Source organism: Meles meles, chromosome 9, assembly GCF_922984935.1.
Source record: "Meles meles chromosome 9, mMelMel3.1 paternal haplotype, whole genome shotgun sequence".
Taxonomy (NCBI): Eukaryota; Metazoa; Chordata; class Mammalia; order Carnivora; family Mustelidae; genus Meles; species Meles meles.
In genome coordinates, this window is record NC_060074.1 from 34,589,738 (window position 1) to 34,615,240 (window position 25,503).

Below are 25,503 nucleotides of genomic sequence, written 5' to 3' on the forward strand. Positions count from 1 at the left end.
GTTGAAGGGCATCTTGGTTCTTTCCACAGTTTGGCGTCTGTGGCCATTGCTGCAATAAACATTGGGGTACAGATGGCTCTTCTTTTCACTACATCTGTATCTTTGGGGTAAATACCCAGCAGTGCAATTGCAGGGTCATAGGGAAGCTCTATTCTTAATTTCTTCAGGAATCTCCACACTGTTCTCCAAAGTGGCTGCACTAACTTGCATTCCCACCAACAGTGTAAGAGAGTTCCCCTTTCTCCACATCCTCTCCAACATACGTTGTTTCCTGTCTTGCTAATTTTGGCCATTCTAACTGGTGTCAGGTGGTATCTCAATGTTGTTTTAATTTGAATCTCCCTGATGGCTAATGATGATGAACATTTTTTCATGTGTCTTATAGCCATTTGTATGTCTTCATTGGAGAAGTGTCTGTTCATATCTTCTGCCCATTTTTTGATATGATTATCTGTTTTGTGTGTGTTGAGTTTGAGGGGTTCTTTATAGATCCTGGATATCAACCTTTTGTCTGTACTGTCATTTGCAAATATCTTCTCCCATTCTGTGGGGTGCCTTTTTGTTTTATTGACTGTTTCCTTTGCTGTGCAGAAGCTTTTGATCGTGATGAAGTCCCAAAAGTTCATTTTTGCTTTTGTTTCCTTTGCCTTTGGAGACATATCTTGAAAGAAGTTGCTGTGGCTGATATCGAAGAGGTTACTGCCTATGTTCTCCTCTAGTATTCTGATGGATTCCTGTCTCACATTGAGGTCGTTTATCCATTTCGAGTTTATCTTTGTGTACGGTGTAAGAGAATGGTCAAGTTTCATTCTTCTACATATCACTGTCCAGTTTTCCCAGCACCATTTATTGAAGAGACTGTCTTTTTTCCATTGTATATTTTTTCCTGTTTTGTCGAAGATTATTTGACCATAGAGTTGAGGGTCCATATCTGGGCTCTCCACTCTGTTCCACTAAGGAATTGCTAAGGAATCCCTGCCTTTTGACTTGATTATCCTATGTAGATTTATTTTAAGTTCTAATTCCCTATTTTCCCAGGCCAAGGCTGATCTCAAGGACCACAGACTCATGGCTCATGAGGCAAATGCAGGCTCCAGATGTTAGATTTGGCTTTATTTTAGTTTAGTTTTAGTTGGCTTTGAATGTCTTCAAGTAGTGGCAATTCAGTGGAGCTCAGCTACGGATCTCAGTGCTCTCTGTCTCTAGGATCTCTTACCCTGGAACATCACATGCTGCTCCCTCAGACCTTCAAGTCTGAAATACGTGGCTTGTTTGGGAACCTCTATTTTTCCCCTCCTTCTTTTAATATTGTGTTTGTGCATGAAACGTAGCAAATGAACCATAGATTTGGTTGGTTATGTCCGTTTCCCTCACTGGTTCTCCAGTTTACAGATGTTGTTGCCTTTCAGCACTCATATACCAATAGCCTGTAATGTAACTACCAAGACTTTCTTCTTGCTGTCCTCATTTCGACATGAATAGGACTGTGAGAGTGTCACTTGTTATCAGTATGTGTTGCAATTTATGGGTTTATAAAAGCAAATGACAGAATATGTTTTCAGGGGCCTTTTACCATCCTGTTCTCACTCTCCTTTTAATTTTATCTCCCTTAGTCGCAATGTGACTATTAATATCAAGCTGGAGACAAGAAGACCTTCAGAGAAGATGTTTCCAGGGGGCCCACACTCTACCTAGAATTAGCCCCACCTCAATTAGTACAATGGGAAAATCAGAGCTCGCAAGTCACAGGGTGTTAATAAAACCATAGAGAAATTAAATCCCCACCTCTCCTTGATGCACCTAATAAAAGGCATAGCCTAAAAACTTCTTCTGGAAGGTATATTTTTATTAAATCATTTAAGGATAGGACATATCAGCCAATCAGTGGATGACATTTATTAAACTTTTCCTGTTTAAATGTTGTGCTTAGGTTATTTTGACATAGGACTGCAGAACCTAGCAGAGCTGCTTCAAATAATGCATTAATTTTTTTGACTTCTGAGGGACAGATTAGTAAAGTTCTATCTTTCCAGGAAATGTGTTAGTAAAGGCGCAGCATTCAAAACATCCATGTTTCATAATTTTGTGGATATGAGGTTTAAAAATGAAAATAACAATGATATACTCTGTAGCACCTAGGGCCTGGGATTTGGCTATGTTTGGCACGACGGCTTTATGCATCTGTGACGGTGAGGGTTCAGGTCATGTGACGAGTAGTTCTCTCTGGAGCAAGAGAGCTGTTTGCTCAGTGTTTTGGTCAAAGAGACACATGTATATGAGCATGGTGGAATCAGTTAATTTCTCACTATGGCTCCTTGCAGAGATGTTGAGCAAAAATGAGAGCTAAGTAACATTGATTTATAGCTTTAGAACAGTTGGATTGTCCCTCCTGAATTTAATGTGCCTCTTTCTTTTGGAAATACACCAACTGGGCTAAGGCGTGTGCCAAGATTACCCTGAATTGGATTGGATTTTTATAGTGCTTTTTACTCTTGCTCTCTCTCAGATGACTAATGAATTTCATTAGCTGTTCTAAAATCGCTCCAGGCATGGGAAAAGGCACCCACCAATACCTGTTTTCATGCAGCGGAGCTGTGTTGTACTGCAGTGGTAATGGGCCCTGTTCTTTTCATAAATATTGAGAGATTTGCTTGATCTACTTTCTCAAATCCTCAGCTCTCCTCCAATTCAACTTCTCAGCAGAAGAATGGGCTCCTGTCACAAAAACAAAGGCTTTCCTTCCTTCTTATTCTACAGCTTCTCATGGAATGCCAACACAATATCTAACTCCTAGAGTTGGTAAACCTGCCATCTTAGTAATAACCCAGGCTGTCAAGAGTCGTTTAATTTGGTTTGAAGGAGCAGATTGCGCATTAGCTAAAGACGCAAATTTCAAGGGCATAGTATACTGTTGCAAGGATCTGAATTAATTTCATAATTTTAATTCAAAATCAAATGGGTGAAGAAATGACGACTTTAGATGTCAGCATTTGAAAGCGTCTAACAATGACAAGTAAAATAACTAAATTATCAACCTAGACTTTTCTCCAGAATAGAAGTACAATTTAACTAAGAAATAAACTAGACCACCCAGACTTATTTTAGGGGAGTCCAAAGTAAAAAGTGGAGTGTGATTATAAGTGTTTTATGCTGAGATGAACAGAGTGTAACATTTACTCTGGAACCAGAACCCTTGGTGTTCTAGCTCTGGAATTGCTGCTTATGGGCAATGGAATGTTGGACATATTAATTAGAATCTCTGTGCCTTAGTTTCTAATCTGTAAAATGGACATCTTAGTAGGAGATATGTTATAGTATTAAATGAGGTAATATAGGTTATACTTTTAGAATAGCACCAAACCCATAGTACTAATTCCATAAATGTTAAGTAAAGTCTGTGAGTTTAAATTTTCCTTAGTCATGAATTTAGAGCACTTAAATTGTAAATTTAATGTGTATAAAGGGCAGAGAGGAGGCATTCAATAAATATTTGAGTAAAAAAGTTTACATCTTTTCACCCAGGAATTCCTTTTTTGAAACTGTATATTAAAGAAATAACTACACATACAAGCCAAGATGTATAAATGTATGTCTTTGCAATATTATCTTTGGAACAAGATGGAGAAAAAATATTGACCTTAATCCAAGAGGGATAAGGAAGGCAGGCAGGATGGTGGAGGTCATATCCCCAAAGTGAAGACACTAGAACTGTTGCTCAAAAAAATGGTTCCTCGGGGGCGCCTGGGTGGCTCAGTGGTTTAAGCCGCTGCCTTCGGCTCAGGTCATGATCTCAGGGTCCTGGGATCGAGTCCCACATCGGGCTCTCTGCTCAGCAGGGAGCCTGCTTCCCTCTCACTCTCTCTGACTACCTCTCTGCCTACTTATGATCTCTCTCTGTCAAATAAATAAATAAAATCTTTAAAAAAAAAATGGTTCTTCAAAAAGTTAAAAACAGAACTGCCCAATGACTCAGCAATTTCACTATTAGGTATTTATCCAAAGGATACAAACATAGTGATCTAAAAGGGCACATGCACCCCAATGTTCATAGCAGCAATATTCACAACAGCCAAACTATGGAAAGGGCCCAGATGTCCACAGATAGATGAATGAATAAAGATGTGGTGTATATATACAATGGAATATTACTCACTCATTAAAAAGAATGAAATCTTGCTATTTGCAATGACATTTATGGAACTAGAGGGTATTATGCTAAGCAAAATAAGTCAGTCAGAGAAAGACAAATACCATATTATTTCATTCATATGCAGAATTTAAGAAACAAAACAGGAGGATCATAGGGGAAGGGAGGGAAAAATAAGATAAAAACAGACAGGTAGGCAAACCATAAGAGACTCTCAACTATAGGGAACAAACTGAGAGTTGCTGGAGGGGAGTTTGGTGAAGGGAAGGGGTAACTGGGCATTAAGGAGGGTGCTTGATGTAATGAGCACTGAGTGTTCATGTAACTGATGAATCACTAAATTCTACCCCAGAACTAATAATATACTGTACATTGACTAAACTGAATGTAAATAAAAAAACTTTTAAAACCAGGGATTGATATTTTTTAGACTTGTATGTAGTGGACAGAGGCTTACTGTTGTAATGGCTTTGGAAAGGACATTGGAAATAGGATGTGGATTAAAACACACTAATGAATGATTGTGTAGTATTTTCCTTTGTTTCCTCCTTGTAACTCTTCAATTCTTTAGTAAAGGTAATAATGATGTTTTGTGTATGATTGGCTTTTGAAGGGAAAATGTGAGAAGGCTGCAGTTCGTGATCAAGATGTCCAAGGAGACAAGCATGTCTACAAAAAGAGAAACAATGATTCTAGATGCACACATATTGTGATTTGAAAGACTGAATCCAAAACACTTCAATCTCTAAGAGGTAGTGAGGTCTGAAGGACAAGACCAGCTAAAAATGGGAAATAATAAATCACTGAGGCTAAGGAATGATTAGGAAATTATGGTACATCCATTCTAAGAAACAGTACATGAACATTACAACTGGACTTTTGGGAAGTTGGTAATAAGAAGCAAAATTGCTTATGTATTATTATTAAATAAAAGTGGGAATAAATATTGTACACTGGAATTTAAACTTAATCTGCACAATATCTAAACAATTTAAAGAAAGATTAGAGATATAGATCTAAATTCTATTAGTTATTTATATTTGGAAGGGAGATGACATTTAGGATTTTACTATTTTGCCTTCTCAAATTTTCCAAATTTTTCTGTAACAAACATATATTGCTTTCATTGTGGTGAAAAAATGAACTAGGTCTTTCAAAACTATCATGCCTCCATGGAAACACTGGGGAATTATTTGATTTTAAAACTGTTTACCCTGGAAGATCCACCAGTGAGGAAAAGTAAAAAAAAATCACAGTGGGGACTTCACATGGAATTTCAACCAGGAACAGCTTCAAGTAATTAAAAAAGATATATAAAACACTGGGGAAAGAAGACTGGGGAAAATAATTACAGATTATGTATGTGGTCCTAGAATCGAATGTCAGCAAAAAAGAGAAGAACAATTAGCAATGTATTAGCTAAAGTATTTTGAGCTCTGTAGGGAACCTCAGACATCTGCTAAGTTACTTAAACATCTCTGTGCATTGGTCATTGTGGCAAAAGAATAGAAGTCAGAGTCTCTAGCTGGAGGGTCACAGTGTTTTACCTACCAGCTATGTAACTGGGACAAGGTATTTAAGTTGTGCCTGAGTGAGGTTGATTTAAATGAGTCAAAGGGCAACTTCCTGTTTGCGGCAGTGTTATTACAAGGATCAGGGAGATGAAGTATGGCGGGGCGGGGAGCGTAAGTGAACCACGAAATGCCAGACAAATATAGAGATTTGTCTTTACTGAAAAGGACTAAAAATTACCCCACACATTTTAGTCAAAAGCATATAACAAAACCAAGTCAAACCAACCAACCAGTTAAACTCATTACACTAAATTTGTCTTCATGTACCAGAAACTGTAGTACATGTTTCTGTATTTATTATCTAAATTTCCTTAAAATAAAGTCCTTAATTTCTAGTGATTCTGTGGAAGCAAAAGAAGCAGTAACATAAGGAAAACATTGACATTTTTTTTTTTTTTAAAGGGCAATGTCTCTTCTGTGAATCTCTTAAAGTCTGGCTGCTCTACCCCTCAAAGAAAAAAGAAAGGGGGGGCGCCTGGGTGGCTCAGTGAGTTAAAGCTTCTGCCTTCAGCTCAGGTCATGATCCCAGGGTCCTGGGATCAAGTCCCGCATCAGGCTCTCTGCTTGGCAGGGAGCCTGCTTTCTCCTCTCTCTCTCTTTCTGCCTGCCTCTCTGCCTACTTGTGATCTCTGTCAAATAAATAAATAAAATCTTTTAAGAAAAGGAAATCTACCTGAATCACATATATCAATACATGAAAGTGACTTTGAAATTCTACCTTTTACTTTCCTTGAGAGATAGCCTAGAAAATATTTTCAGTTATTTATACTTCTGGATTAAAAAATTATTGAATTAAAATGAGTTTAGTATTAAACTCATTGGCTTTGCAAATATAAATACCTAGAATACAATCAGGTTGTAGATATAGAATTTCTTTCTGTAGCTCTAAGCTACATTGATGTAGGTCAAGCTTGTTGGCACTCTGAGTAAATAGGATCACAAAGGACTAATCATGGAAAGTGGTTGGGTGGGATGAAGAATGGAGAACCACTGCAACAGTAAATTCTTCATTTTGGAAGGCCACATATTTGTATTCTAAATTTTAAGTATAATTAAGGAGCTAAGCCTCGGTTACTCCCCACTGGGGTGAAGGTCACTCTAGTTTGTTGATCTGAAATAGTACTATTCCCTTGGTCCTCCTTTTCAAAAACTCTGATCTTTTCAGGGACCACTATTATAAAAAACAAGATTATCCACCCTGCCTTTGAAAACTTTTATATTCTTTCCGTAACATGCATACCCTCTGTTATGCTAGTTGAGACTTTCTCAGTCTTCCTCAAACAGCCTTGTCCTTTCCAGATATCCGTACATTTATTCTAATTTGAATATTCATGACAATTAATTTACATCTGAGTGCCTGCTTCAGTTTACAAAACCATTCATTTTGACTAATGATCCAGGAGAACAAACAAATAAAAGTTGATATTTACTTCAAGACCAATACAGTAGACTCTATCAAGGCATGCCATTCCAATTATTTAAACATCCTCTTCACATCTTGGCATACAGACAAGCAAAAAGCTAACAATGAAGATCCACAGGGTTTTTAGAGAAACCCTAAAAAGAATTCCAATCTCAAGATCTCTAAAACAAATCTGAAACAACACAGCTGTTAACTAATTTAAGCATTATCAAGATAACTGATTAAATTTCTTAGAGGAAATAAAAATACAAATGACACATGGATTCTTAAGACTTTAACTCAATCCAGGACCCTTTGGCCTTAGTGCAATTGGAACGGAACCAACTTCCACACTATCTGTGTTTAAAACAAATGAGAAAATTGGAGCGAGCCCACACAGCTGTATCCATGTCCACAGCTGTCAGCCAATGGTCGTGTGACAGATTTAATTCAGCCTTTCATCAAAGGAAGTTTTACTGGACAATCTCTCAAATGTTTGAGCTTCAGAAAACAAGACTAGCTTTCCTTACAAAAAAGGAAATGATTAAGTAAGGAATAAGCCATCTTATACTGACCTTCTAACCTTCTCTCTGTCTTGAAGTACACAGTTTCATGAGAATGGAAAAACACTAGCTAAATCAAAGTTAAAAACTGTACAGCTGGGCAGGCTCAGATTAAGCTGAATTTGGAAATGGTTCCCTTGGTAACAAAAACGGACATAGATCTCAGAAGAAATCATCCAGTAGTAACATTTAAAATGTCTTAGTTCATTTCAGTGAAATGAAGCAGGTTAAAGTTGGTAAATTATAAAGCCCTTTACAAATATAAAGAAAGATAAAGTCATCACATTCAACACAAACATTACAGTTAGAAAAATCAGAACATTCCATTTTGTTAACCCTTAATGTCATTGGGAAAACTAAGCATACCAAGAGCTTTTTAGAATCCCTGATGTCAGGTGTATTTTCAAACTAGCCTTTTCAGTTTTATTTTCTTTTTAAGGAAATTTGATGATATATACCTTTTAGCAGCACAACAAAATTCTCACATTTTCGTGTAGCAAATGATGGTTAAGAAAATAAGAGTGGTGGGGAGCCTGGGTGGCTCAGTGGGTTAAAGCCTCTGCCTTCGGCTCAGGTCATGATCCCAGGGTTCTGGGATCGAGCCCCGCATCAGGTTTTCTGCTCAGCAGGGAGCCTGCTTCCTCCTCTCTCTCTCTCTGCTTGCCTCTCTGCCTACTTGAAATCTCTGTCAAATAAATAAATGAAATCTTTAAAAAAAAAAGAAAATAAGAGTGGTTGCTTCTCCATCTAACACTGGTGCTTATAAAGAAGTAGAAAATGTCCAAGAAGATCTGACTCGAATTTAATTATATGTCTAATTCGGTTTTCTAGAAACACTTGAAAGATAATAAATATCATTAAAAATACATCACAACCCAATTACAAGTCTGCCTGGGATAGTAGACAAATTAATGTCTTAGAGCCAACTGCTGGGAAATTTAGATTAATTTATATGAAATCTGTGATGAAAGCTGCCACTGGCTTAACCGCTAACACTATTTTGATATGTTAACCATCACACCAATGAACTTTCAGGATGAGTGTGAGGAGTGTGTGTTTGTGTGTGTGCAAATATATATATATATATGTATATGTATATATATATATATATATATATACACACACATAAACACATATGTGCCACACACACAAAAATGTAAGTAGTTCTGTCAATAATATGTGTCCTATATGCTCAGTAAATCTCTCCATAATGACAGTCAGCTCCTTCTTTTATTTCCTTTCTTACTTTTGGTTACTTGAGATTGAACGTGTATACTGGGCATCTGTTGTTTTTTTTTGGCCCAGGCAACATCCGCCCTGCTTTCTTTTTGTACTAGCAGTTTATTTACTTCTGCGGACTTCTCTCCCCACCCCCAGTAGAGTCGGTCTTGGTGAGTCTCAGTGTGTAACTCATGGGCAGTTGTGTGGGACTCTGGCCTCTTTCTACTCAAGATTCAGGATGCTGGGGGAAAGTATTGAATGGACCTTGCCAGGAACACATGCCGTGGACCATCACCTAAGCAGGTTCTTTTTAATTATCAGACTCACCCAGGACCATGATAAGTAGCTAACACTTCTCTCACTGAGTATCCTTGTGAAACCTAGAAGAGATCATTATTGCTTTATTTTATATATCCAGAAATGTGGATTCTGGGGACTTCCTCAGGAACTGATATCTCAATCCAGCTCAGTGTGAAAGACCTATGGTCCTCCCTGCTCCACCAGCCAAGGTCATGACGTTGCAGGAATAGAAAACAGAAAACTTCCCCCCTGCATGCCCTGCCACTGCAAGGAAGCTGCTGAAACACAGCTATCATTTTGAGTACTAATTCTGTTCCCTTTGAGAGCTTTTGCAGTGAAAGACATCTGGAGGCTGGTGTGAGGTCACTGGGCACCTCATGGAAGGCAGTGGTCGGAAGAGGACCAAATAATATTTGTAAGTGGGTAAGGAGGATGAAGAAAAGGAAATAAAAGGTATATTAAGGGAATGTACATTGAATGCTAGCTAATGAATGTGTCAAAAACCACAACGGAAATTGCCATTAATTGGGAAATCTCTACATTCATGAAGATTTGTGCCATTACCACCATCTGGGAAAGAAGAAGAGCTATCAGGATAATGGCGTTACTTCCCTTTTGTTGTGCATGGCCCTGCCTGACAATCGGTCCACCTCCTGCTCAGATGTAATAAAGGGCATCATCATGAAGTTGACTCTGCCACATTGGCGGTTCTCCTCCAACTTGCTTTCCTCCTGGCTTAACGCCTTTCCTTCTCTTGGCAGTTGGTCTCGAGGAGAGTAAGCTCATCTTTGCTTAAGTCACAAGCACCTCTCCTGGGTCCATTTAAAAGTGTCATCTCGCATCTACCTGGCACAGGAGCTGTCTGCTCCTTCTTGCTACCCTCAGAGTCCTCTGCCTAGATTCTTGGGTCAGATCAAGTTTCAATTTACACTTCTCTATTTCCATGGTCAGACTGAATTCAGATTTCACCCACCCCCATTACTTCAGTTTTTTTGCTTTCTCCAATCATTTATTTATAGCTCTCAGCACTGTTTTCCATTGTTTGAACCTGGAATCTGGTCCCGTTTCATTACTATCGGCACCCATAATACTGGGACCCTTGCCTGTGCTTCCTTTCAGCTAACTGGCTCATTATGAAATAGCTCAAATAAGTAATTGTGAATGTTTGTATAAATGAGGGGTAATAGTAAGAAGGTAGCATAGATAACTAGGGAGAAAGGCTGTTCACAAACATGGAAGAATAGACTAAAAATGAACTTAAAAGACAATAGCACAACATATTTTATAAAATGATGTGTGTGAGAGGTATGTTAAAGATGTTATTAGATTTTCTTTCTATAGTTTTCACTTTTCTACTGAAGGGCTAAAAGGCTATATGAAAGACCAGAGCAAGAATTTTCACGTGTATACAAAGTTTTCCAAATACTTTCAAATCCTGCAGATTAATGATCCAAAAGCCAGTAATAACTTAGAAATAACAACTTACATTTATTTAGGTGCATTTTGGAGATTTTTCCTGATTGTACAGATAATTGATATAATAATTCAACTTGATCGTGCATTTAATCTTTCCAAATTAGGACATGCAACTTAGGGAGGAAACTATTTTTTTACTGACTTCCTATGCACTAGAGATCATACCGAATGATTGGTTAAAAAAAATAAAAATAGACAAGCAGTTTTTTTAAAAAAAAACAACCATAGAGTACCATACACACTCCACAAATTAAGAGAAGTAGTTCTACTTGATGATCTAACAAGTAAGTTTCATTTTCCTTGAACTTCTCTTATGATGCAGTTGCTCTCTCTTATAGTATATCAACTGTGACAGGTGGATTAAAATATATCAAGGGATTTCTAGATAGTACCCTTAAAAATTGGATTGATAAAATTCCAAAACAATTAAAAATTCCAACAGAATTAAATAAATAGCTTCAAACAGCATCTGAAGGAAATGAAATAAACAAAATTGTAGGTCTGTGTGTCACGAGAGTATCAAGTTTGGGTTGTATGCCTTTTAGGAAATCACTGTGTTCTAGTTAAGCATTCCAGATTACTGTGGAATGAAACCATTTCTAAATTTGCCTTAGAATAATAACTGCTTTGTCGAATTCAAAATGCACATGATCACAACAAAAACAGATAATCCATCGTAATTATCTACCATAATCTTTTTCTCTCCTTTCACTATACTATGAGTACACCCCAAAATTCAAAAGAAAGCATTTTATATTCCCTGATATAACCTTAAGCCTTGTCCTCATGTGTTGGGTATTTTGTCATTTGAATTGCTTCTTCCTTATCTCCTATCAAGTCATCTCTGAAGCTTGCCTAGAGATATTGGTTTAGTTTTTAGAAAGCTTAGATAATAGTGCTGTGGAAAGTACAGTCCCGCGTTGGGTACTTTGGATAAGGTGTGGGTAAAAAACCACTAGTCATTTCTAAGGCAACCTCATTAACACATAGAGCCAGCTGGGACCCCCCTGAGTGCCGTCTTGATGCAGTTCAGAATTTTGTCTCCTGAGTGACTCTGTCACTCCAGCTTTTTGCAAGGCTCCTAGGAGGAAGCTGTCACCTCTACAGTCCAGTGGCTTCAGTCACCATCACTGAGAAGGCAATGTCACTACAATTATATCCCTCCTCCCTTGCCTTTGGAAATGGAAATACTTTACTTGGTTTTACTAATAAAACATAACATTTGTTACCCCCCACTAATCATCTTCATGGTGTCCATGATCAAACTGAATTCCAATAAACCATCTTAAGACAGACTGGTATTGCTGTGAACATTTTTATGGAAGAGTAAACTAAGGTTCAGAATACTTTCAGTAATCGGCCCAAAGGCATACAGAGGGAAGGCGAGACAGTCAGATAGAATGATGCCCCAGCATTTTAATGATGTGTTTCACTTCTTTGGATTATGCTTTCCAAAAATAAAACCCACATCTCTGTATAATACTTTGGATGGATTGAGCAATCCCCTGCTCTACAGAAGAGATGACCTGGGAAAGAAGATACGCCTATCTCAGGAAGAACAAGGCAGGCCGCAGTGGCGGAAAGTCCCCAGTGCCTTCCACAGAAGAAAGCTAATCACAGTATGAATGGTCTTAATTAAATGTGAATGCACATCTACTGAATGCTGTGGGAAAGCTCCCTTGGTACTGGCTGCTTTTCCCATAGTGCTCAGTAGCAATACCTTCAAATTCAATTAAGATAATTCCTAGAATGATTAGCTTCATTATATGGTGAGACATTGGGGACTGTCCTACTGCCAGGCTGTATGTGTGGTCCTTTTGAGATAGGCAGATTTTCTCCTGCCTGTTGTCTCTCTGTTGTCTCTCTAGTGGTCACTAGAAGTCAATCTCACAGTAACGTCACCCACGGAACTTCTAAAGGCAACTGGGAAATTATATTTTTTTTGACTGTTCTAAAGGTTAATCATCCCAAACCAACCAAGCATTTCGAGCACTTATCCTCTTTAACAGGCTCGTAGTAAACAGTGGATGAAGGGCTTGCAAGCCAGTAGACAAGACACAAGTAGGGATCCACAGTGGACACATCAGGACCAAGAGGTTGGTTTTAAGACTCTGTGTATTCCATTTATGAAATGCTGGGTGCGGTGATATGGGAACAAGGCTGAAGGGCTCATTGGGCTGTGTTTCCCACTGGAAAACATACACCACTGAGATACTGAGACAGAAACCGACCAATAACAACACACCACCAGTCCTGTGAACCAGACCTCTGATAAATTCTTTTCACATTAAATTACCACCAAATACATTGTCAGTGTAAACAGAATCACTATCACTCAAGACAGAATATTCTTGTACCTGACGTTGACCTATCAGGGGCTGAGTGACTATTCATTAATTTGATTATTCGTATTCATCAAATGACCATAAATAATCATTATTATATATGTCATTTTTAAAAAGCTGCTCTATTTCTAGATTAAGGATGTTTATATGGACAAAAAAGATTCTTTACCCCTAGAGCAGGGGTTCTCAACCAGGGCAATCACCCTCCCTATTCCAGGGGCCATTTGACAACATTTGAAGACATTTTTGATTGTCACAACCGGGAGTGAGTGTTTGCATGTAGTGCACAAAGGCCAAGGATGTTGTTAAACATCTCACAATGGCCAGGACAGCCTGGCCCATGATAGCTTAGATCCAAAATGGCAATGGTGCTGAGGCTGAGAACCCCTGCCCTGAAGAAAGCAAACCCTAAACCACTCTGTAAAATGAATGTTCCTGTAAGAAGAGCGGCATGATGATGTTGTCATAGCCATTTACCATATAACATGGACCTTCCATGTTACGTGCAAGTCACTGTTGTACTCCAGCAAGAGGCCCTGATATTCAGCCACGGTAGTTCCTATACATAGACATCTAGGATTCTAGAATAAGTACACATTTCCAGAGCACTCATTTTGTTTGCAACAATAATAAGGCAGAAACATTTTTAACATAAAGAAACCAAATCTTTTTAACCTTTAAAACCTACTATTTTTTACTTTCTTAGTTGGCTCATTTAATCAAATATTTATGTACACTTTCATAATTTAGATCATTCTTTTGAAGAATTTTAAAACAAACGAGTGATACATGATCAAAATAGAGCAGTAATTTAAGAAAAAAACCTACAGTTACATACAAGTCATCGATTAAGGTCATAATTGAGGTGACTGTAAGCTTTCTTTAAAAATGAAAATAGTCTAGTAATATTCTAGTAATAGTTTAACTTTTTAAATTCTCTCTCAATACATTTTAAAATAAAGATGTAAGTAATTCCAAAACAATGATGTAAATAAAAGAGGATAGTTATGAGCCAAATAGAATATTCTGTTCCATCTAGGACCTTGCCCAGCACCTGTTAGAACACCACCCACGGCTAATGTCTCTCTGTTTTTTAAGTATAGAAGAAAAGATGAGAAACAAACATTGACATTTGGATACCTACAGAGCCTAATCTGTGGATTTCTTCTTGATTTATTCTCCTCACTGTTCTTCTCTTCTTCCGAAATTCACTGGCCTCCCGTTTAAAAACCTTTCCTCTGAAGCTCATTGTATCCTGTTATTTGAGTCGCAAAATATTTAAAAAATACAAATTTCTTAAAACACCTTCCTTCTGAAGCTTCACCAGACTAACAAATCCTCCTTCTCCAGTGAAAAGGGAAATACGCTCATGCTATATTACCATAACTCAACAGAAAGGAAAAGAAAACCAACAAGTTACCGCTTCCTGTCACCACCAGCTGTTCTGATATGCTTCTGTGTGCATATTCTCCCTAGTCACCTGCTTTATAGAGTACGACAAAAACACAAAATGGCTTTGGACATTTAAGACATTTATCTGGACATTTATTTAGCTCATAGGTAAATAAATCATGGGATGTAATATCACCCATGGAACCAAGTCAAGACTGAATTAAAGAGCTGATTTACTATAGGGCTCCATGTCTGCCACTGAAACAGCTGCCAGACTTCACCATCCTGAGTGGATCCCAAAGAGAAGCTGTCATAATATACCTGGGATCTGAAGAGTCTGTTTCAAGCAATTGCTCATACGAGTGTAGATTTAGTTAGTGGTCTTCCAAGATGGTCACTTAGGGCACAAGGAGAAGTTAGAATTCTATTCATATTGGTTATCTAAATAAATTGTACTCTACTGCTATTTAATATAATAAATATTGACAGGGACACCTTGATTCCCTATGCCAAATGGTTGCAAGCAGTCAAATAGTTAATTCCCTTATCTGCACTCACTTTTTCTGGGGGGCTATTTAGAACTACAACTCTCATTTCAAACCTACCTGAATTCTCCTTCCTGTTTTATTCTTCTCCATGACACTTTCTAGCATGTGACACTACTAGACATTTTACTTATTTAAGTTACTCATGGTTTGTCTTCCTGCACTCGAATCTATGCTCCACAAGAGTAGAAATTTTGTCAGTTTCATGTACCATGCTTCTGTGACAAGTACAGTGGTTGGCATCCAGAAGTTTCTCAGTATATAACTACTAAGTTCAATGCAAGAATACATGAGGGACTGGAGCGCCTGGGTGGCTCAGTCAGTTAAGCACCTGCCTTCAGCTCAGGTTATGATTTCAGGGTCTTAGGATGGAGCCCCGTGTCAGGCTCCCTGCTTGGTGGGGAGTCTCCCCTCCCTCTCCCTCTTCTCCCACTCTCTCTGCCATCCCCTCTACACCTTTTCATGCCCTCTCGCTGTCTCTCTCTTTCAAATAAATAAATAAAATCTTTATTAAAAAATGAATGAGGGACTTAAATTTATTATGCTTAACAGTAAACCTAGTCCCCTATGTATATTGTGTTTTGAAATATTAGCTATTGATAAGAACTATATTAATTTGTATAAATAAACAGACTATGGGAGTGTAGTCAAGCTTTTCCTACTAAGTGTATGAGATAAGAAATATTTGAAGACCACAGGACTAGGAATTCACTGATAAGATGAAACATTTGAAAGATTGATTCAAAAAAGACTGTGTGAGATGGCTGTTCAGTTGAAGATTTTGTTTCTTCACCTGGAGGATGGACCTAGTCAATAGCGCTGCCCACCAGTTTGATGAAGGTGTTAAAGGAACCACTGCTTGTCCACGAAGCACTATGTGGGTTATGAAGATGATTGAAGGAGTATTTCCCCTGAGGACTGATCTCTATGACCCCCAAGATAGAAGAAAGCCCTGCCAACTTCCTAGGATTGGAGTCCTAAAGAAGGAGTACTATGAAGAGAGTAATTATGCCCGTTTTTATATTAGAAAGGGTCAGTTCTTAAGACATTTGTCAAAGGCACCCCTGTATAAAGCACAGTATGGGTACATTGTGGATACAGACAAGACACTTAACCAGGAGATCAATTTTTTGGAAAAAAGTTCTCAATAAACTGGGAGTTTTGACCTTTAAGAAAGAAAAATAACCAGGCTGTTAACTAGCTCACACATTTTGCTCATGCCCTAGCTGGAAGAAGGATTAAGATACAGCCAGAAAGAGGGAGTGCTAGGGCAATGTGGGACTATGAGCAAATACAGTGTGGTTTTTGTGGAGACTTTTGTTCCAGAGCCCTGTCTTCTCATTCCTTTGCTCAGCACATTTAATGGTGCAGGTGCGTGGTGGCCACCTTGAATGACGCAATGAGCAACCCAGAAGTGAGTGCTCCTAGATATCCTGCGGCTTTCCCTTAACTTCCTTCAGGTCTTCCAGCAAGTGTCTATTCCTCAGAAGGCTTCCTTTGACCGTCAGTTTAAAAACTGTGGTCTCCTCCCCCAACACTTTATTTATTTTTTTAAAAATTTTTGGCCATAGAGAAAATAGAATAAGACATTTTTCCTGAGAAAAGATAAGAAAAGGCCTTCTCAGGATGGCCTTTCTGAGAAGTCACTTTTGCAAACACAATTCTCAATTCTGTACTGAAGGTTGTGATCTTCAGGAAAACTCTCACTTAACCAGCTCATCCAAACCACAATGGCCCAAGTAGATGTCATCTGCTTATTTAATAAGCCTCTCCCTTCATCATAGTTATTGTTTACTAACATAGGCCATTCCCTCTGCCCCAGTAATAACCAGACTTAGCTGAAGCACCTCCATACACCCCAGACTTGAGGCACTCATCATCCATCTCTACCTTGTCAGGCAGTGATTTGTGTAAGATGGAGAAAGAGATAATGATTATTCCTTGTCAAAGTGTGGACACTGAGGAAGCGTCTTTCAAGAACTATGAGAAAAATAACAAGATACTATAAAAATAAGAAGTGGGGAGGTAAATTGTATCATCATTTTAAAATTACCTTGGGCAAACAAGGATTCCACATAGCAGAAGCCCTTTTGTTCCACGGTCACTGAATATATAGCAATGTATGTCTTCAGCTCTGAAAAAAGCTTGACTACAGTCCCATAGATGTTATCCTCTAAGGAATTCTTTGGCATCTGTTAGATGAGCAGACACATGCAGAATTTTCAGATTTAACTTGTTTCTTTTAAGACCTTATCAGAGTCTGCCTCGGGTCACCTGATTTCCTGGGGTAAGATTATGTTTCTATTTTAAGAGCTGAAAATAGTGTTTTGCAGCCATTTTTAGATGATGGACCCATTTGAGAATCCAATAAAATCTGCAGACTCACTGCCAGAAAGATGTTAGTATTCAGAAAATGTGCATGCATAGTTGGAGGTCTCAAGTCTCTGAAGTCCATCCATGGACCTTCTTAACCATGGTAGCCTAAATCCCCAACTTGTGATTTTAGAAGATAGGAATTTGTCTTGTAATGAAGCATTTAGTAATATTGAGCAATTCTTGTGTGACTTCCTCTCTTTCTAAAATTTGCATCTAGTCTCTCCTTTATTCCTCTTTAGGCACCACAGTTCTTTATCCTGGAGTCCCTCCCACTCCTTAACTTCTGCAAAGTGAGAATGACTCATCTGTCCCCTTGCTTAGCTGTTGACTGCAGCTCCCTTAAATACTGGCAGAACAAGACATTGCCAGGCCACATATGGGGATGTCAGATAGGCATAACTTGGGGTGACTGCAAAGGAGGAGGAAATCCTGTAGCATGGAGTGTGCTGTTGCATGGGATGGCTCCACTGGGAACCTCCACTGGGCTGTGCCTTCCTTGATTTCAGACCAAGTTTGTTTCTCCAGCATTCTGTAATACTCCATACCATCCCAATAAATTCCTTTCCTGCTTAAGTTCATAAATATGTTAGAAATTTAAGAAAAAACAAAACCTACCTAGGACAATGGGCAAGAATAGAGATAAACAGAAATTAGAGATTGGTTGGCTCAATCACCAGGAGTCATTGTCAAGCTCATTAGTAGAGATCTGGTACCAATACATGTAGAATTTATTAGGCATTATACTCAAGGCATTGCTGGCTTAGTGAGAAATGAAGCTAGCCTTAAGAAGCTTGTTCCTGACAAAGGAATTCACTAGAGTTGACGGAATCTAGGAAAGCTTTATAGTAAAGACAGAGCCTAAGGCAGACTTTGATCAATAGGTGGGAGTCAAATAGGTGGGAGAAGGGTGAAGAATGCTCCAGGAAAGAGGATTGTAGCATGATGAAGACATAAGATAGAATGGTTAAAATCATGGGATCTGGAATCAGCTTGGATTCAAACCCTGGGTCCATTTCTTCCTCACTGTATATTTTCAGCTCAGCTTGCTCATCCCTCATAAACTAAGGATAGCACAGTAGTCACCTCAGAGTTTTTGTGGAAATAAATGAGATGGCACTTAAAATTTTCAACATATTGTCTAGTAGGTAGAAAGCATAATGACTGCTTATTACAAAAGCTAAGAAGCAGGTCAAAACAGAGTGTTTAAGAAATAGTAGGAAGTCCATCCTGTCTATACCATGATTGAGAAGAAGAGGAGTGGTAGAAACAACTGAAAATAGAAGCCAGGGGCCAGTTCATGCAAGGCTTTGAATGCCAAGATAAGGAGGTTTCCATTGTATCCTGAAAGGCATGAGAAACATGAAGATTTTTGAATTACAATTAAAATAGCGCCTTCGGAAGATTCATTTGGCAGTGGTATTAACCCAGGTAATAACATAGAATGGTGGAGGGTAGATAACATGGCAACACAAACATAATCTTAGATTTCACTGAGATTATAAATGAGACCTGACAATTAAATGGAAAAATCAATGGTAGTTATCCTTACCGACCAAGTACTGGGTGCTGGATGCTGACCCAAGTTTATAACACCCTCTTTAAACCTGTGACACTGTGAGCTAAGTATTATTATTATTGTTATCACCACCACAGTTTTACAGAGGAAGATATTTGGGTCCTGGGAAGTTAAGCCATTCATCCAAAGTCTGAAGCAAGTAAGTAGCACAGATGGGATTTTAGCCAAGGCAGTCCAGTTCCAGAGCCCAAGCTTTTAACCAGAAGGGAGGTTCGAAGTTGCCTGCAGGTTTCTGAGTTTTCCATCAAGGTGACGGGTGATATGACCGAGGGACATAGGGTAGTAAAGAGAGAGGACTTCTTTTCTTACCAGTGCTGATGTAGACATGTTGAAGTTTGGGTGAAGAAGACAGGAAAACAGAGGTGTCCAGCAACGTTGTTGTATGTGTGCTTGGAACTCATGAAAGACTCAGTGCTGGAGATTTGAAGCTGAGAGTCACCAGAACAGTTAAAATTGAAAAGTCTAAAAGTAAACTTTTAGAAAAGTAAAGTAAAAGAATTTTTGGAGAACAGAGTAGTACAGCATTGAGAACTGTCTTGAAGTTCTTTTACATATGATAAATGGAAGGCCATTTAGGACATTGAGAAGGCACAGAGATAAAGGGGGGGAAAGGATCAGGGAAGTGGGGCATCCAGATGCACTGGGTGGGGAGTTCAAGGAAGATGCTACATGGCATCTGACCTGAGATGGATGTAGGACCTAGAATGTCCAAAAAGATTCAGCATGAAAGATAAGCAAGATGAAAAATAAGAACCTTGTAGTCTTGGATCTATATAGATCTATATTTGAATTCTCTTCAGCCATCTATTAGATGATCTCTGGCAAGTTATTTGGCCTCTGCCTGTTTTTTTATAAATATTCAATGGAGCGGTAAGTATACAGCTTAAAAGGTTTTCATGAAATAGTAGGTGTTAGTACCTGGAACTGAGGAAAATATATGTATTTTACATATATGCACAAATTCCTATGTTTATATATATAAACATTTATTGAATATGGTGAGTATTTATTAGGTCTATATAGGTTGTATTTATGTATGGACTCACCTATATATGCATATACATATACATAGAAAATATATGAATACTTGCATGTATATATATATATGTACATATATACACACACACACACACACATATATATATACATATATAGTATTTCAAGTCTGGCTCCATAGTGCCCAGATAGAGAAAGTAAGTTTGCAATTTTCAATAGATAAGAGTCTGGATACTTGGAAGTTAGTTAAGATGGGAAATATTAACCATATTTTAGAAGAAATATGAATTTGAATGCTAAGATAGATATTTGAGGAAAGTTCTATTTGTATTAATTTTGTCTTGCTCCTGGAACAGCTGATCACACATGTGGTGGCTTAAATCAATATGTATTTGTTATCTAAATAGCTGTTGTGGGTCAGAAATTGGGTACAGTGTGGTACAATGTGATTCTCTGCTTGGGGCTTCACACGGGTCTAAGCAGGGTTGTGTCCCTTTTTGGAGATGCTAGGGAAGAACCTGGTTCCAGGCTTATTCAGGTTATTTTTTTTTAACAGATATTTATTTATTTATCAGAGAAAGAGAGAGAGAGAACAAGTAGGCAGAGTGACAGGCAGACACAGAGGGAGAAGCAGACTCTCCGCCGAGCAAGGAGCCGGATGTGGGACTTGATCCCAGGACCCTGGGATCATGACCTGAGCCGAAGGCAGCGACTTAACCAACTGAGCCACCCAGGCATCCCTTATTCAGGTTATTGATAGAATTCAGTTCCTTGTGGTGGCTTTGTTGCTGGCAACCAGGGGTCACTGTCAGTGTCTAGAGGCTGCCTGCATTCTCTGGCTCGTGGTCTCTTTCTGAGCTAGCAGCAAGGGCTTGATCGAACAACCAGAGAGTCTTGGGATGACATCTTTAGAAAACCATCTCCACAGGGTTGTATTCTGAATTACAGCTTGGCTTTTGGGCTTAATCTTTTTAAAAACAAGTTTAACATCATGAATGTATTGAGAAAAAAGGTTTATGTGAGGACAGTATTTGATTTTTGAGTATCCTTTCCACTGGTTGGAGTAGAGTTAAGAAATGAGTGAGAGGAGACAGAAGATTGCCTTATAGTTCCCATCCTGGGAAAAACCAGCAGTGACATATGGGTGAGAAAAACAATTATAGCTCTGAGGAGGGACAGGAGAACCAAAGACACAAATTTGGAAGACGAATAGTGGTGGACAAGTTATCAGATATATAAACACAGAAAACAGAAGCAATAAGCTAAGGCAACAAATCATAAGGTCATTTTTTCAAAAGACTTATTTATTTTAGAGAGATCGAACCTGTGTGAGAAGGGCAGAGGGAGAGAGAATCTCAAGCAGACTCCCCACTGAGCATGGAACTGGATGCAGGGCTCGATCTCACAACCCTGAGATCACAACCTGAGCCAGAACCAAGAATTGGACACTTAGCCAACTGCGCCACCCAGGCACCCCTATGAGGTCACCTTTAAAATGTTTAATTCTATTTGCACAATATTTGAATAGGCTGTATCATGGGCAAATGATATCCTCACTGAACCTAAGAAACCAAAGGACAGAAACTTGGGTTTCATTGACACTGCATCTGAGCCAACTTGATAAAAATGATCCAAAAAGTACCGTTGAGAATACAGAGTAACTGAAACCTTGGTGGTTAAGTCTTAGACAGCTACACATGATGTCATGCTCGAATCTGCAAAGCCTAATTTGAGCAACCAGTAGAGCAGTTTCCTGTGTACTTCTACCTGCTTTCATGATGCCTCTGGATTCCATCTTATCTCAATTCCAATTTTTTCTCCCTGCTAAGTTCTTCAGCATGCGCTGCATTTACTCCTTCATTGTTAGAGGGTATTTAGATAAGTCATTTTATTTTTTCTCTTCCATTTCTGATCGATTTCCCCATTGCCTGCAGGTTTGTGGGCTACATGGCTTTGGTCACATAGGACAAAACAAGGCTTTGTCTCTTGGTTCAGCTCACCACCGTCCTCCTCGTTTAGAGGAAGTAAAGCACAGGTAGCTACTTCCTTCTTCACTGTGGTCTCTCCTGAGCCTGGCCCCAGGCAGCGGGGCAGCGCTCTTTACTGAGGTTCGCTACTTCCTGCTGAACAGCTCTGAGTCACCCTGAGAGAGCCTTGAGGGGTTTAAATGAACACAACAGGGGCGCCTGGATGGCTCAGCCCCTTAAGCATCTGTTTTGGCTCAGGTCATGAATCCTGGAGTTCCAGGATCAAGCTCTGCAGGGAAGGGGGTGGGGTGGGGCCTGCTCAGCAGGGAGTCTGCTTCTTCCTTTCCCTCTGCCACTCCCCCTGCTTGTGCTCTCTCTCTGGCCCAAAGTCTCTCTCTCTCAAACAAATAAACAAAATCTTAAAAAAAAAAAAAAGGCACACAACAAAACCCATTTCTATTCTTTTTTTCTTTCTTTCTTTTTATTTTTTACAAAACCCATTTCTAATGTAAATCTTTCAGGGGGCAATGTCTGTGGAATACAACAGTTCTATCTATCCTCTAACTTCCACTTCAAACAGCATTTGTTTTATTTATTTTTTCATTTAAATTTTATTTTTTTTCAGTTTAAGTATAAAATATTGAGAAATTTCATGGAAAAAAAGGGTGCCATGCAGTGTGAACCACTGAGGGAGAAGGTAGACATGGCAAAAACAGAAACAGACAACAGTTGTGTGTGTGTTTGTGTGTATGTGTGCTACTGTGTGCACGATGTGTGTTTGTTGTGTGCATGTTGTGTGTCTGTTCATGTATGTAGGGATAAATGATCTTTACTGCATTGAAATAATTTATAATATTCAGTTCATAGCCCTTCAAACATATATCAGGTTGTAATGATATTGTTTATATTGTTGAATTTAAGTAAGTCTTGGGGGTAAAGTTTCCCACTTAATCAGGATTTGATGTGGGAGTGAAGGGGGGGTTAAAAAAAACTCATTGCTTACAGAGTCTCGTGAGCCCATCTTAGACTCTAATAGCAATCAGTGAAAGGGTGATAGCTTTTTCCTTCTCAATTGTGGACTTCATCATTGGCTCACAAATTTCTACCGGGAGAAACAGTGCAGCCTAGAGGTTTTCATACTCCTTGCCAATAACTATCTTAATACATTATATAGGAAATGAGGAACATTAGCTTTAATGTTTGCCCTCTTCTCAATGTCCTGTTGGGTATTTAGGTATTTATCACCCATCCCAAAGTTTTTTCTGCTTTATGGTTAAGACACTCAGCCACTCTCATTGGTCTGTTACAAAGCTGGGAGAACCTAAGAGGCAAGCATTCATTTTTACAGAGACCATGCCTTAACTTACACTCTCTTGCCACCATGCTCAGAGCCAGAGCATAACACCATGACAGTAACAACAGCACATGTGCATGTATTATATGATGCTCTAGGCTTATGTTTCATATATTTATACACACACACACACACACACACACACACGTGTGTGTGTGTGTGTGTGTATGGCTGGAATCTTAATTAAAAAGTCATGTGGCTAATTCTTCACCTAATGTTCTTTTCCTATTAAAAAAATAATCAACCCCAAATTAACATACTTTCTACTGGACAATTTTTCTTCTATCTTTTAAAGAAGACTGAAAGGTATTCTGGATTGAGGCAGATGATTTCCCTCTCAAATGATCAGATGAAGACATTCAAACATAGCCTCCCAGAAGATGAAAGTAGAAGGACTCTGAATCAATGCTATTATTTTTGATCATAGGGGCTACTGCCCAACAGCCATTTCCCCCAGAGACAGGCATTCTCTCTGCTGGCTGGCCTGCATCCCATGCTGGCTTCCCATTGCTGGCAAAGTTAACTACAAACTAGAGTCATTTATTTTAAAATAAAACAAGCACCCAAAATTGGCCTCCTATAGTCATTCCAATTGCTAATGACCTTGCTTTCATGATGACTGTTGCCCCCTGTTTAATAATTACCCTGAAAATCACATTGTACACAAGTTTTATGGAGAGGGCCAAGGTCTTTCAAAGTTGTGACTCTCTAATGGAAAGATTTGCTAATTTATATAACATGAGCATCACATGTATTTTATTCTTGTGGTGGTCATTTCACTGCAGGTGGGTGTCTTTTTTTTTTTTTAAGATTTTTATTTATTTATTTTTTGACAGAGAGAGCGAGATCACAAGTAGGCAGAGAGGCAGGCAGAGAGGAGGGGGAAGCAGGCTCCCTGCTGAGCAGAGAGTCCGATGTGGGACTCGATCCCAGGACCCTGAGATCATGACCTGAGCCGAAGGCAGCGGCTTAACCCACTGAGCCACCCAGGTGCCCTGGGTGTGTCTTTACAAAGAGAAGGCAATGAAGCATTCTTACCTAAGCAATTTTGATAAGAAGACAAATTGTCATGTAAATGCCAAACCCAGAGTATACATGCCACCAACTACTCAGACCAACACTGTTGATCTGGCTGATAGCCTACGTGACCTCTCTGCAACCAGTCTGCCCACAAACCATTTCTTTAATGATGTCGCCATGCATTCTTATCTCCTAGGGCCTCTGCCAGGAGGAGGCAAAGCTAATAGCAGACTGATTTAACCACTTAATGCCTTGCATGCTAGATATTGGAGAATAATGGGAGGGTCTTGGCTTTTCCAATCAAAGGCTTCTTTCTATTTTGCAGAGAATTAATTGTTGGGCTTGCCTTATTTAGCTGTATGCACTGTGGTAAACTGTTGACCTTTTGATGTGTGATAGGTCAAGGTCCCCAATTAAAGGACAAATTAACCTTCCTCTATCTGTTCTTGTTAGATGCCCAGGAAGGGTTGAAATAACAGACAAACAAGCATTGGACAGCTCTGACAGGGACACCAGTAAATATTTAATCTGGTTGATGAGAATGGGAGCAAATGCAGAGAGGCTCCAATTCTTTGTCAAATATTTCTAGGTCCTGGTCCATGCCAGGTATGAGCGATGGGCAATTAAGACAGATTGCCCATCCAGAGTCCCCGTGAGAGATGGTGGTACACATCCAACAATCTATGGAAATACAAGAAGACAGAAACTAGGTGTCAAGTGAAGAATAGGAGGCCAGAACAAGAGGCCACACAGCCATGGGGATGTGAGCCAAGTCTGGGCAATGGTAGGACTTTGAAAGTTAGCACTATACGAACTACGAACCCTAAGAGAGATTCTCAGTGTGCTCAAGAATCACATGCGAAGTTTGCTAAAAATATGGATTCCTGAGCCCTCTCTAGGACCTCAGGAGGCCTGGTGGGGCCCCAGTAATCTGGCTTTGTAACTAACATCCAGGTGATTCATTTGAAGATGCTATGCAGACTACACTTTGAGAAACCATGACTTAGAAGCTGGTCCACCTAAATAGTTTCCTTAGGTAGAAAATCATATAATAGTGCCCTCTGGGGCCCCACTTCCCAGTGTAATGTTCTTTATACTAGGCTAAAGTCTTATTTATAAAATCAAATATTTTCTTTCCCTTATGTATACTCAGTCAGGCAGAATTAACTAACCAGCTACATCCCCCTGAATGTTTTGTGGACCAAGGAGAAAAAACCCTGGAGTGAAACCAGCCATTGAAAACTGGGCC

The 25,503-nt window shown here is 39.1% G+C and overlaps 1 protein-coding gene across 10 annotated transcripts in view; it reads right to left on the reverse strand.

The window, feature by feature from the left end:
- The window catches only part of DOCK10 (dedicator of cytokinesis 10), a 278,280-nt gene that overhangs the window by 164,376 nt on the left and 88,401 nt on the right, over positions 1-25,503 (reverse strand). The window contains exon 1 of one of the 10 annotated variants that reach the window (XM_046018399.1): positions 14,173-14,406. The exons of the other annotated variants lie outside the window; for them this stretch is intronic. Coding sequence (XP_045874355.1) covers positions 14,173-14,277 — 105 coding nt within the window. The 5' untranslated portion in view covers positions 14,278-14,406. Of the gene's footprint in view, positions 1-14,172; positions 14,407-25,503 lie in introns of those variants that run through there. 10 annotated transcript variants of the gene reach the window in all.